The sequence below is a fragment of the Phyllobates terribilis genome, unplaced genomic scaffold (genome assembly GCF_046119375.1).
Source record: "Phyllobates terribilis strain yellow unplaced genomic scaffold, ASM4611937v1 Scaffold_11__3_contigs__length_659146591, whole genome shotgun sequence".
NCBI lineage: Eukaryota > Metazoa > Chordata > Amphibia > Anura > Dendrobatidae > Phyllobates > Phyllobates terribilis.
Window position 1 is genome coordinate 531,871,333 of NW_027362771.1, and position 13,259 is coordinate 531,884,591.

At 44.8% G+C, this 13,259-nt stretch overlaps 1 protein-coding gene across 3 annotated transcripts in view; it reads left to right on the top strand.

Annotated features, from left to right (window-relative positions):
* Positions 1 to 3,916: 3,916 nt before the first annotated feature.
* Positions 3,917 to 13,259, top strand: part of ELMOD3 (ELMO domain containing 3) — a 63,412-nt gene continuing 54,069 nt past the window's right edge. For 2 of the 3 annotated variants that reach the window (XM_073653758.1, XM_073653756.1), the window contains exons 1-6: positions 3,917 to 4,049; positions 7,202 to 7,348; positions 8,034 to 8,111; positions 10,896 to 10,968; positions 11,382 to 11,441; positions 12,155 to 12,175. In XM_073653758.1, the coding sequence (XP_073509859.1) occupies positions 7,337 to 7,348; positions 8,034 to 8,111; positions 10,896 to 10,968; positions 11,382 to 11,441; positions 12,155 to 12,175 (244 nt within the window). In that variant the 5' untranslated portion in view covers positions 3,917 to 4,049; positions 7,202 to 7,336. The remainder of the gene's footprint in view (positions 4,050 to 7,201; positions 7,349 to 8,033; positions 8,112 to 10,895; positions 10,969 to 11,381; positions 11,442 to 12,154; positions 12,176 to 13,259) is intronic. The other variant, XM_073653757.1, reaches the window with a different exon arrangement.

Here is a 13,259-nt window from a genome sequence, read left to right on the forward strand (position 1 = left end):
ATCTCTTCCGAAGAAACACCAAGAAATGTGCAACGTTGAGGAGAGTAGACACAGTGGTTGGCCAGGAGATGACACATCATGCTTACTTCCTTTCGAAATCAGAAAATGTCTAGCAGTGCCATCAGCTCAGAAATGGTAGCAACCAGTGGCACCAACCTACACCCATCTATTGTGTGGGAGACGTCAGTTCAGAAGTGATCTTCATGGAAAAATGAAGGCCAATAAGCAATTATAGCTTCAACATGGAAACAAAGCCAAGTGACTTAAATATGCATGAAAACATGGGAACTGGGGTGCAGAAAAATGGCATCAGCCCAGGTGAACTGGACTGAAGAGTCAAAATGTGAAATATTTGGCAGTAACAGAACGCAGTTTGATGGAGAGCGGTACAATAATGAGTGTGTGCAGGAACAGTAAAGCATGGTGGAGGGTTCTGGCAAGTGCCGGGCTGCATCACAGTGGAGCTGGGGATTTGGTCAGGATTAACGGTGTCCTATATGCTGAAAAATTCAGGCAGATATTTATCCGTCATGTAATACCATCAGGGAGGGGTCTCATTGGCTTCAAATTTACTCTGCAGCAGGACAATGACCCGATACATACAGCCAATGTCATTAAGAACTATCTTCAGAGTAAAGAAGAACAAGCAGCCCAGGAAGTGATGATATGGCCCCCACAGGGCCCTGATCTCAACATCATTGAGCCTGGGATTATGTGAAGAGACAGGAGGACTTGCATAAGCGACATCCACAGAAGATCTGTGGTTAATTCTTCAAGATCCTGGATTCTTGAAAAACTGTGCACAAATACAAGTGTATCTAGAAGATGGACGCTGTTTTGAAGGTAAAGGACGGTCACCAAATATTGATGTGATATCAATTACTCTTTGGTTCATTCACTTTATATGGATAAAATTAAACTATTAAAAAGAGGTTGTCCACTACTTTGTCATTGATGACCTATCTTTAGACTATGTTCACACATGTGTTTTTCAGCGTTGCTTGCTGCAGATTTTTATGCAAATTTTCAGCTGTGCTTTGCAGTACCAGCAAAGTCTATGAGAAACCAGAATTCTCTGTTCACACATCTTGTTTTTTTTTTTTGTTGCGTATTTTGTGCCTTGGTTGGGTTTTTGGAAAATAGAGCATGTCACTTCTTTCAGCGTTTTTTCACCCATAGGAAGTAATGGGTGGTGAAAAAAAATAGAATGGGGTTCTTTTTTTTCACAGAACTTTAGGTACATGCATAAATAGAGACAGAAGGACAGTGAAAAAAAAACACTGAAAAATGCATCAAAAAAACACAAAAACTGCAAGAAAAATACGTAACAAAATGCCCCTGAAGATGAAGTTTTGCTGCAGATTTGTGACGTAAAAAAACACATGTGTGAACATAGGCTTAGGATAGGTCATCAATTGTTTGGGGTCTGACATCCAGCACCGCTGCCGATCAGCTGTTCTCGGTGGCCGGAAATACTCACTTACGGAGCTGCTTCATCTTCTGATAGTGGCCGTGGCTGGGTTTGCACATCCGCCTTCTATTAAAATCAATGGTAAACTGATCCATCCCCTGATAAAGGACGCACCGAAACATGTGTCGGGGTGAGCGCCACACTCTCTGCAGGGCCTTTTCTGACCCAGATAGGAACAATGTCCCTAATCCTGCATATTTATGCATCATCTACTGGGATTGGTGATGGGCTGTGTAATACCATATAGAGCATGTATAATATATTCTGAATACCTCTGAGTATTCACTATAGGCCTAGGGCTGTGTGCAATCACTTACAGGTGCATCTCACTAAATTAGAATATCATCAAAAAGTTAATTTATTTCAGTTCTTCAGTACAAAAAGTGAAACTCATATATTTTATAGAGTCATTACACACAAAGTGATCTATTTCAAGTGTTTATTTCTGTTAATGTTGATGATTATGGCTTACAGCCAATGAAAACACGAAAGTCATTATCTCAGTAAATTAAAATAATTAACAAAAAACACCTGCAAAGGCTTCCTAAGTGTTTAAAAAAGTCCTTAGTCTGTTTCAGTAGGCTCCACAATAATGGGGAAGACTGCTGACTTGACAGCTGTCCAGAAGGCAGTCATTGACACACTCCACAAGGTCCCTGAGTTCCAATTTTCATTTGGAAATCAAGGCCCCAGAGTCTGGAGGAAGAGTGGAGAGGCCACAATCCAAGCTGCTTGAGGTCTAGTGTGAAGTTTCCACAATCAGTGATGGTTTGGGGAGCCATGTCATCTGCTGGTGTAGCTCCACTGTGTTTTACCAAGACCAAAGTTAGCGCAGCCGTCTACCAGGAAATTTTTGAGCACTTCATGCTTCCCTCTGCCGACAAGCTTTTTTGAGATGGAAATGTCACTCTCCAGCAGGACTTGGCCCCTGTCCACACTGCCAAAAGTACCAATACCTGGTTTACAAACAACAGTATCACTGTGCTTGATTGGCAGCAAACTCACCTGACCTTAACCCCATAGATAATCTATTATAGAGAATCTATTATAGAGAATCTATGGGGTATTGACAAGAGGAAGATGAGAGACACCAGACCCAACAATGCAGACGAGCTGAAGGCTGCTATCAAAGCAACCTGGGCTTCCATAACACCTCAGCAGTGCCACAGGCTGATCCCTCCATGCCACATTGCCGCATTGATGCAGTAATTGATGCACAAGGAGCCGCGACCAAGTACTGAGTGCATTTACTGAACATACATTTCAGTAGGATAACATTTCAGATTTTAAAAACATTTTTCAAGCTGTTGTTATAAAGTATTCTAATTTACTGAGATAATGACTCTTGTGTTTTCATTGGCTGTAAGCCATAATCATCAACATTAACAGAAATAAACACTTGAAATAGATCAGTCTGTTTGTAATGACTCTATATATGAGTTTCACTTCTTGTATTGAAGAACTGAAATAAATTAACTTTTTGATTCTAATTTAGTGAGATGCACCTGTATATTATGCTACTGACTTCCATTATATAGGTGGCATGTACCTGAATAATTATCATTTTCCGTATATGCCCCCTGTGCCAAACACATATATATTTTACCTATGTTATGCCATTGACTTCTACAACCTTTGGGCCAAACACGTCTATTATACCTAATTGAGGCATCACCTACACTTTCGGTCTCCTTTGACCAGATATATTGATTGGGGATATTATTGGAATCCTAACATTTTCTCCAATTCACTTTTTTCCCTGGTGTCCGTCTTGCAGCTATACCTATTTTTATCCAAACCCTTTTGGGTTGTGTGTTTTGTATTTTTATCGTGTGCGCTCTTGTTTCTTTGCCGCCATGTACCCACTTGTCAGAACAATAGAGGTGTTTTATTATTAACCATCTATGTTCAGACCACTTAATCAGACTAATTCCCACCAGCAGCCACTGCGGCTGACACTGGGGACAGCTGATCAGCAGGAGGCCGGGTGTGGGACCCCCATTGATCAGACATTGATGACCTCTCCTAAGGATGGACCGTCAGTGATAAAGTAGTGGACAACCTCTTCCATTTTTAAAGCATTCTTACTTTGCTATAGTTTTTGGTAGGTGTGGAAAAAAATGCTATAATAATCTATTTCCTATCTATCTAATGTAATGTAATCTGTCAGTGCCGCGCCTACAAAATCAGACTCTAGAAGCATTTGCACAGGCTGTGGAACGGATATATTTCTGCAGCTACATCCTAATTACAGTTCATTTCACAGAAATGTCTTCAATGTATCAGACATATTGCCGTAGATGACTCTGATTATATGTAATAATAAAATAGTCTCCAACAAAATGGCCGCCGCCGTGTCCTTCAGCTGCGAGAGTGAAGACAAGACTAGAACAAGTAACCGTTGAGGTATAATACGGCTGGGAAGCGAAGGCTTCTGGGAGTTGTGGTTCATGTGCGACTCTTTAGCGTGAAGGAATATCCTTGCTAAAATACATTTCCCAGGATGCAGTGTGAGCATTGGTTGCCAAGACTCGGGAAAGTTGATGATGGCCGCAGAGATTGGAGGGAGCTCTGAGGGGTAAGGGCTGGTGGATGTAGCTGGAGAGCGGCCGTATCCTCCTGCAGTGCACTGATGATGTGAAGCCTTCCTGGGTCAGGGCTCTGTGTATGTGCGCGGTGCAGGGCTGAGCCGCTGTGCTGCACTGATTGCCTCCATATGTGGAGCGCAACTGGGGACTGACTCCACTGTCTGCTGTGCTGGCAGGGACTGCACGTCTGTGTCACTGTGCAGAGCAGGGGCAGAATGCAGATCGCCAGCTCACTAATTGGGCACTAATTACATATTGACCACTGACTAGTGAGCCTGGAAGATGAGAGCACAAGAACAGCGCCACCTATGGGCTAGAAGTATCTGTGGATGTAGCTCTATGTATCATACATGTATCCATCTATACATCTATCTGTATGGATCTATCCCATATTTATCCTATCTATCGATCATCTATTATATCTATTGATTTATTCTAGCTAGCTATAACCACAATGTTATGTGTATAGAGGAAATCATCCAGCCCTTTTCTGACAGCTGTTATAGTGTCGGCCATCACTACCCCTTGTGGTCAGTATTCCACAGTCCGACTGCTCTGACTGTAAAGAACCCTTTCCTGTTTAGGTGCCGGAATCACCTTTCTTCCACCCGTAATGAGTGCCCCCTGGTCCTTAGTATGGTCTTTGGAAGGAATAAGTCCTTTGTACTGACCACACATATATTTATACATATAAATGAGATCTCCTCTGAGGCGTCGTTTTTCTAAGCTAAACAAGCCCAACTTTTCCAACCTCTCATCATATGAGAGGCCTCCATCCCTTGTAATAATCTAGTTGCTGCCTTTGAGCTGACTCTAACTTCTGAATATCCTTTTTAAAATGTGGCGCCCAAAACTGGATCCCATATTCTAGATGTGGCCTCACCAGTGATTAATAAAGGTGTAACAGTACATTGGGATCGCGGGATTTTATTTCTCTTTTTATACATCCTAAAATCTTATTTGCTGTTGCGGCTGCTGCCTGACATTGAGTACTGCTGCTCAGCTTACTTGTAACCAGAATGCAGCAATAGGATTACTCCTTCCTAGGTACATTACTCTACATTTATCTACATTAAACCTCATCTGCCAAGTGTTTGCCCATTCAGTCATCTTATCCAGATCGTTCTGCAATATCGTAATGTCATGATCAGATTTTAATATCCTACAGTTTGGTGTCGTCAGCAAAGACTGACCCTTTACTCTCAATCCCATCCCCAAGGTCATTAATAAAGAGGTTAAAAAGAATCGGTCCTAGCACTGATCCCTGCGGTCCCCATTGCTGATCCCATTTAGAGAACGTACCATTTATGACGACTTTTTGTTTCCTATCATTTAACCAATTCCTTACCCATCTGCATATAGTTCCCCCAAGTCCTTGCTTCTGTAGCTTCAGTATAAGGCTGTCGTGTGGTACAGTAAAAAAAATACATCATCTTACTTAAACCACAGGTAGAATGGCATTAAGAAAACAAACAAACCTGAATTCCTGTTTTTTTTTTTGTTCATTCTGCCTCCCAAAAATCCGAATAGAAAGTGATCAAGAAATATTATGTGCCCGAAAATTGTACCAGTATAACCTTCAACTTATCCTGCACTACAATGAAATATTTGCAATTTTCACTCTGCAATGTCCAATGCGTACTTGTTTCTGGAAAATCAAAATCATCACAATACCCGTGGATCAATTCCCAGAGGGGTGTAAATTCCAGTAAAGGGTCACTTCAAAGGGGGTTCTGCTGTTCTGGCACTTGAGGACCCTGCAATTGGAGTCTGCAAACTATTCTAGCAAAATCTGCTCCCCAGAAGTCAAATAGCGCTCCTTCCCTCCCTAGTTCTGGTGAGTAGCAGAACTGTAGTATTAATACAACTATAAAGCTCACCACAAGTTCTGCTGTAACACATTCAGTTATTACTGGTTTGTTTTGGACTGTACATTGCTATCATTATATTTACACACAGACATAACTGGGCATTTTAACAAGCACAAGGCTTAGGACAGCGTGAGACAAGAGGCCTGATTAGGAGACCTACTCTGAAAGCACTGGGCTAGTGATTTTTAAGATTTGTAACAGCAGCTTGTCAGGAGCTGAGAGGTAGGAGGGAGGTGAGCTTGGAACTGCTGAATAGAAATCAGTGGGCTAGAAAGAAGTGGTTGGGATATTAGACATTAACCCCTCTTCTGAAATGCAACTACTGCACACGCCAAGGTCTGGGTAGGCACTAGTGGCCGATTTTCACGGAAACCAGCTGTACACTATGTAAGATAAAAGCTATCATTGCAGGAGAGTGACAGCAGGTATAAAAAGCAAATCTATTACAAACTTATTTTCATGCTGTTTAATTAAAGCACTTTCAATAACTTGAGAATACCACCCCCATTCCTGCTGCGTTGCATATGCTAATAAAGTGCGACTAGTCTGGCAAGGTGTGTCTTTCCTCGGACTAGTCCTGCCTTGGATGGTCTAATCAAGCCACCCTGCATGTCATTGACAGCCTGCATAATGGTCATACCCTAACGAGTATTACATGTAAGCTGTCAATAACACCCAGGAAGGCGCCTTTAGAAGGTCCGAGGCAGGACAAGTTTGGGGGAAGAAACGCCCTGCTGGACTTGTTCTGCAAGTGCATCCTTCAAAGATCGCAGCATAAGTAGCTTAATTAAAAGACCTATTAAGATTACATTTTTGAGTAGTGGTTTGGGGCAGTCTGGGGACATGACAGGTTCTTTTTAAAAGTGTTGTCTGTCAAGTAAAAATTTTACAAAATTTGTTTTAAAAAAGTATAAGAAATAATACTTGCCAATCCTCTGGTGTATTCATTCTGATGCTACCCGGTTCCCCGCCAGTCTCTACTTACTGCCGCAGTGAGGGATGTGTGCCAGCCAATCACTGGGTTATGAAGTGGAGACTGGCGGGGGACCAAACAGTGTTGGAACAGGGGTAACCGGCAATGGTGGGGTGAGTAATGGGGCATCTTCACTAATAATGCCATCATTATATTAGTATGGGGATTTTAGTGTAGCATGCACTCGATCAGAAGGATAAGTATATTATCGGTGTATTAGATCTATGCACAGTTCCTTATCTCAGGACCTCTTGTGATTGTACATAGAGTATACACTGTTTTCATATCTCCCACCCAGGCATCTTCCATCCATTGCCCAGTGTGGTCCATAATGGTTCCCATGGCATTAGGATGGAGCGTGAAACCTGCACAACTGTAACAAGAATAGCCCTTTATTTGCACTGACAACTTTGATGCCACATCAGGATGAAGTATGGAGAATGAGGTAGGGGGTGACACGTTACTCAACTCCAAAAATAATAGAATTGTTGCTGCGTTGTGTGACATTTAGGGTAATGCTTTATTGTAGCTAAGGCTTTGATGAGGCCTCAATATTTCATGCAGCCATATGCGAGATTTATAGCTAATTTTTTCTTCTATGAGGGAATATGGGAATTTTCACTTATATAAGCTTCCATTGTGTTTGAAAGTGGGTCTATCATCGGATTTCACAATAACAACTGGATGCATAATAAAATAGTTTTATTAGACCTGATGAAACCGGTGTATTTACTTTGAGCATTCATGTCAGAATGGCTGTTTATTCCTTTTATGAAAGTTTAAAATCCATTTCGTCCCACCTAGCCTGACTGACTGCTCCTCAGTGTCCCTCCTCCATGCTGCTGCTGAGATTTCATACTGCTCAGTACAAGCTGCAGCTGTCAGTCAGGCTGGGTGGATGGTCAGAGACCGAATACACTTGGACACATGAGCTCGCACGCTCTATAGGTGGACTTATAAAATGCTCATGTGATTACCAGGATTATACAGGATTTCTGATATGGAATGTTAAAGTAAGTACACCAGCCTCATCATGTTTACGAGACCTATTTAATAATGTATGCTGATTGTATTGTGAATCTTGTGACCAATCCCCTACATATAATTTTTTTTTTCTGTCCTCTTTTCAGGTAATGAACGGTTGGGCCGTGGGTCCTGATGTTCACCAATCCCACAACAACTTCCTGCCAGTCATCAAATCAATGCCAGTAAGTGTGACGGCCACATAAGTCAACAAGACTCTGCCATACAGACTTCTCTTTACAATGTGACCTCTAATGTTTTCACCCACACACACAGACCTGTGGTTGTTGGCCACTGCCTCTGTATGTGACTCAGAGTTAACCATTTCCTGTATAGTAGGGTTCATAGCTTGTTCATCATATTATTCTATTCCATATGATACCACGTTCTAGTGTGCACCATGTGCCCCAAATTCACAATTTGTGGTAGAGTTCCTCCAGTGCCAAAGTATCAGCAAATCTAAACCCAAAGCCACAAAGCTTCTGCCACAGTGCCGCTCGTACCCGTGGCAGCCGCAATGGTACTGTTATGGCTCACCAGTTGTGGTGGATTCTCTTAGCCATAGGCCCAGATGAGTTCCACAGACTGGAGATGTTGGCGTAGCAAGGTACGACAGGTTTGGTCAAGCCAGATGACACTTGGAACAACAGAGCTGGAATGCAGATTAGTTCCAGAAATGGCATGGAACAGTGGAGCTGGATGTATGCTGGGTGGCACATGGAACAGTGGAGCCGGATGTATGCTGGGCGGCACATGGAACAGTGGAGCCGGATGTATGCTGGCCCGGCACATGGAACAATGGAGCCGGATGTATGCTGGGCGGCACATGGATCAGTGGAGCCGGATGTATGCTGGCCGGCACATGGATCAGTGGAGCCGGATGTATACTGGGCGGCACATGGAACAGTGGAGCCGGATGTATGCTGGGCGGCACATGGATCAGTGGAGCCGGATGTATGCTGGCCGGCACATGGATCAGTGGAGCCGGATGTATGCTGGGCGGCACATGGATCAGTGGAGCCGGGTGTATGCTGGCCCGGCACATGGAACAATGGAGCCGGATGTATGCTGGGCGGCACATGGAACAGTGGAGCCGGATGTATGCTGGCCGGCACATGGATCAGTGGAGCCGGATGTATACTGGGCGGCACATGGAACAGTGGAGCCAGGTGTATGCTGGCCCGGCACATGGAACAGTGGAGCCGGGTGTATGCTGGCCCGGCACATGGAACAGTGGAGCCGGGTGTATGCTGGCCCGGCACATGGAACAGTGGAGCCGGGTGTATGCTGGCCCGGCACATGGAACAGTGGAGCCGGGTGTATGCTGGCCCGGCACATGGAACAGTGGAGCCGGGTGTATGCTGGCCCGGCACATGGAACAGTGGAGCCGGGTGTATGCTGGCCCGGCACATGGAACAGTGGGGCCGGGTGTATGCTGGCCCGGCACATGGAACAGTGGGGCCGGGTGTATGCTGGCCCGGCACATGGAACAGTGGGGCCGGGTGTATGCTGGCCCGGCACATGGAACAGTGGGGCCGGGTGTATGCTGGCCCGGCACATGGAACAGTGGGGCCGGGTGTATGCTGGCCCGACACATGGAACAGTGGGGCCGGGTGTATGCTGGCCCGGCACATGGAACAGTGGGGCCGGGTGTATGCTGGCCCGGCACATGGAACAGTGGAGCCGGGTGTATGCTGGCCCGGCACATGGAACAGTGGAGCCGGGTGTATGCTGGCCCGGCACATGGAACAGTGGGGCCGGGTGTATGCTGGCCCGGCACATGGAACAGTGGGGCCGGGTGTATGCTGGCCCGGCACATGGAACAGTGGGGCCGGGTGTATGCTGGCCCGGCACATGGAACAGTGGGGCCGGGTGTATGCTGGCCCGGCACATGGAACAGTGGGGTCGCGGGTGTATGCTGGCCCGGCACATGGAACAGTGGGGCCGGGTGTATGCTGGCCCGGCACATGGAACAGTGGGGCCGGGTGTATGCTGGCCCGGCACATGGAACAGTGGAGCTGGGTGTATGCTGGACGTCACCTGAGGCATGGAACGTAAAATTTTGTATCCCAGACGGCACCTTGGTCGTGGAATGACAGAGCAAAGTAAACTTGAAGACACTTTGAACCCGCAGAGCCGAGTATGCGGACCAGCATCTTGGAATAGCAGAGCCAAATATACGAACATGCAAGTTGAGTTTGCCAGGAGACCCATTAGAATACATGTAGCCGAGCTCAGCTGTTTAGCTAGTGGCAAATGAGTTCAAGCGTGTGCTAACCAGTGTACGCCGAGCTAGCTGAATACTCAAGTGGCCTAAAAATGCTTAGGGGAGTGATATCACAGGTGTGACCCAGGTTACAATGGTAACCCGACATACAGGAGAGGCAAGGGAGCCTGGTGCTGGAGAGAGAGGAAGCAAAGGCTGGCGATGGAGCTGGGACAGGTGAGTAATAACAACGTATAATGACCACAGTGCCCAGAGTGATAATCAGAGCATACCTTGAGGAATGGTGTTAATGAAGCAGGAATTGCGAGCCGGACATCAGTGAGCGGCACCAGCGCAGCCCATCCTCCCGAAGTCTCATCATGCCTCCCATAGTATAGAGATATTGCACTTCTGCGTTGCTGATTCTGCCCAAGCAGACAGTATTATAGGCAGTAACAGTACAGCATCCATTACTCGGGTGCTGAAAAGTTGCATCCACTATAGGTGACTATTTTGGGTGACAGTGGAAGTAGTTACGCCACTTATACCATATGAGAGTGAATGATGGATCGGTCCTAGTCTGGTCACTTCCTTCCTTTTCCCAGACCAGTTGCTGGACTCGATAACAGCCATTAATATTCCAGGTATAGGCTTTCCACTGGGGCCCCGGGGCCCTAAACCACATCTGAGCTTTTTATTATAAGTAGGGGCCTATATGTTTTATTACAATCTGACATCTAATACGCCATTTTCCATCTTTCAGATTTCTGCTGTGAAACAGAACAGTGTCTTACAGACCCTGGTGGGCAAGAGCGAGGAACCTGAGAAGGAGCCGGGTACGTAGCTTCGTCCTAGTCACCAACCCATCTTTTCGGTGTTCATTTATTTAATATTGGCGGAAAGTATAATTACATGTGTCCGTTCCGATCTGCATCCTCCTTGTATCGTGTTATATGAATTTATAGGGCAGCGTGTCCCATCCGACGGGTGACCTCCTCATGGCTTCTCCTCCTTTACCACTTTCTTCAGGGCATCCCTTTAATGTGCACTTGGGACCAAGAGTAAACATGATTCTCAGGAGGAAAACTGCTAAGTCCCTTGTAATGCAGGAAGAAGAGTCAACATGACCACATCTTGGCTTTAGGAGCAGCTCATTGGCTTGGTTGCCATGATCTAAGTCCCTTGGAGCCCTCTCCTTTATTGCTTCCCACATTATTATTTTTCATGTATTTATTTATTTTTTTTGCAGAAAGTGAAGATTTGCTCAGAGCGGAGCAGGAATGGGACGCCTTGGAAAACATACAGACAGGTCAGGGCCCAATCATGTGAATTAATGATGTCTGTGCTTTGGAAAGACCTGGTTTTAGGTGTGATCCAGAATGTATGTACTGGGGCGATATGGATCTGCTTATGATCCGTGATGGAAGGAGCGTGCGTTCTGCAATAGGTAACCCTATACTGACCATATTAGCCCAGATAGCTATTCTGTGTACATGTATAAGTACCAGGTAGGATGGAAGTGCTTAGTACATTGCTGATAATGACCATCCTGCACAATGATTGTCATAATCAGACCGGATGGAAATGTGGTCAATGGGCACGGAGGGGAAAATAGGCAAAAATAACATCAGAAGCAACACTTGCCCTCAGCAATGACGAGTCATATATACTCATGACAATCACTAATGTCGGCAGTATATGGCACAAGATCACTGAGGTCAGTGATCAGCTGCAGTGGTCATGTGCGGATTGCGGCGGCAGATCATCCCTGTGACATCCTCTTTTGTGAATAGTGGATCCTGTATATAGAGGTGTTGCCGATGATGATGATGATGAGACTGCTGATAAATGATCTTTACAGAACAGGAGGTGTCGGCCGATTATAAGGCTCAGTAGTTAGAGAAAACTGTAGGAGTTTAGCATATTTTAATATTGATAAAGACATGGAAAAGAAATAAATATAATATATATATTTCTCATTTTAAGTGTAAAGACTAATTGCATTTTTGGTTTCTTTCTTAGAGTTGTACTGCAAAAAATCAGGTATGTACAAACGTTTTATGAGCTGTTGATTTCAAAGCCCCACTGATCATATAAAGGCTATATCCCCAGTTTTGACTTGTGCTTGTTATTGGGCCAGTCTGCACTGCTAGCTGATACCCGAATCATTAACTTTCTAAATTGGGACAATGTTTTATCTCCTATCCGCAGGATCAGTGATACCATGCGGCTCACTGAGGGTCCGACTGATGCCATGAATGGAGCTCTTCATGGCCCTGTCTGAATGGAGCAAGTCTCCACTCTATTCATTGTCTATGGGACTGCCAGACATAACCGAGCCTGTGCTCCGCTATCTCCAGCGACCAAATATTCAATGAATGGAGAAATATGTGATTACATATAATGAACGGACAACCCATTTAAAGGAGTTTTCTGGGCAAAAAAAATATGACTGCCCCTGTAATAAATCCCCAAACACGCCTGTAACCTTTATCTTAGTTTTTTTTTTATCTCCCCTTCAGCCCCCGGCAGCCATTTTTTCTGTTAGTTTTTTTTTTTTTTTTCATTTTTTACATCCTGAACTTCCGGCTAGTTCTCCCTCTGTGACTTCAGACTACATTTCCCAAGAGGCAGAGCCTCTCACTTCCTTTCACTCAATCTACAAAGCTCCATCCTGAGACTCCTATATAGTCTCAAGATGGCTAAATCGCTGCATACACAGTTTCTTCCTCCTAACACTTCTAAGTTACACTGTCCTTAGACTCTCCTGTAGTCAATAATGTTCCAGGTGCTGACATTGGCACCACAAAGGCTCAATGTTCTGCAGGGTAGAAAGGAGTCATATAATTCAGTCAATTATTATAATGTTATATATGCAAATTGCCTCTTCAGAGAGGAAGAGAACTTGAATTCTATAGTGCCACCTGTCGGAAGCATCAATCCTACAAGTCACGATCGACCCGTTAACTAGTCTTGCAATATGACTTAGGATAAAAGTCAACTCAGAATCTAAATTTGCAGACACGATGTTTCAGGGTATTTGCTCTCGTCAGTGCAAAGTATGAGATCTGATTTGGCTAAGTGAGAGGCTAAGACTGAGATCTAAGGAGTAAGGTTTCTCCTTGTG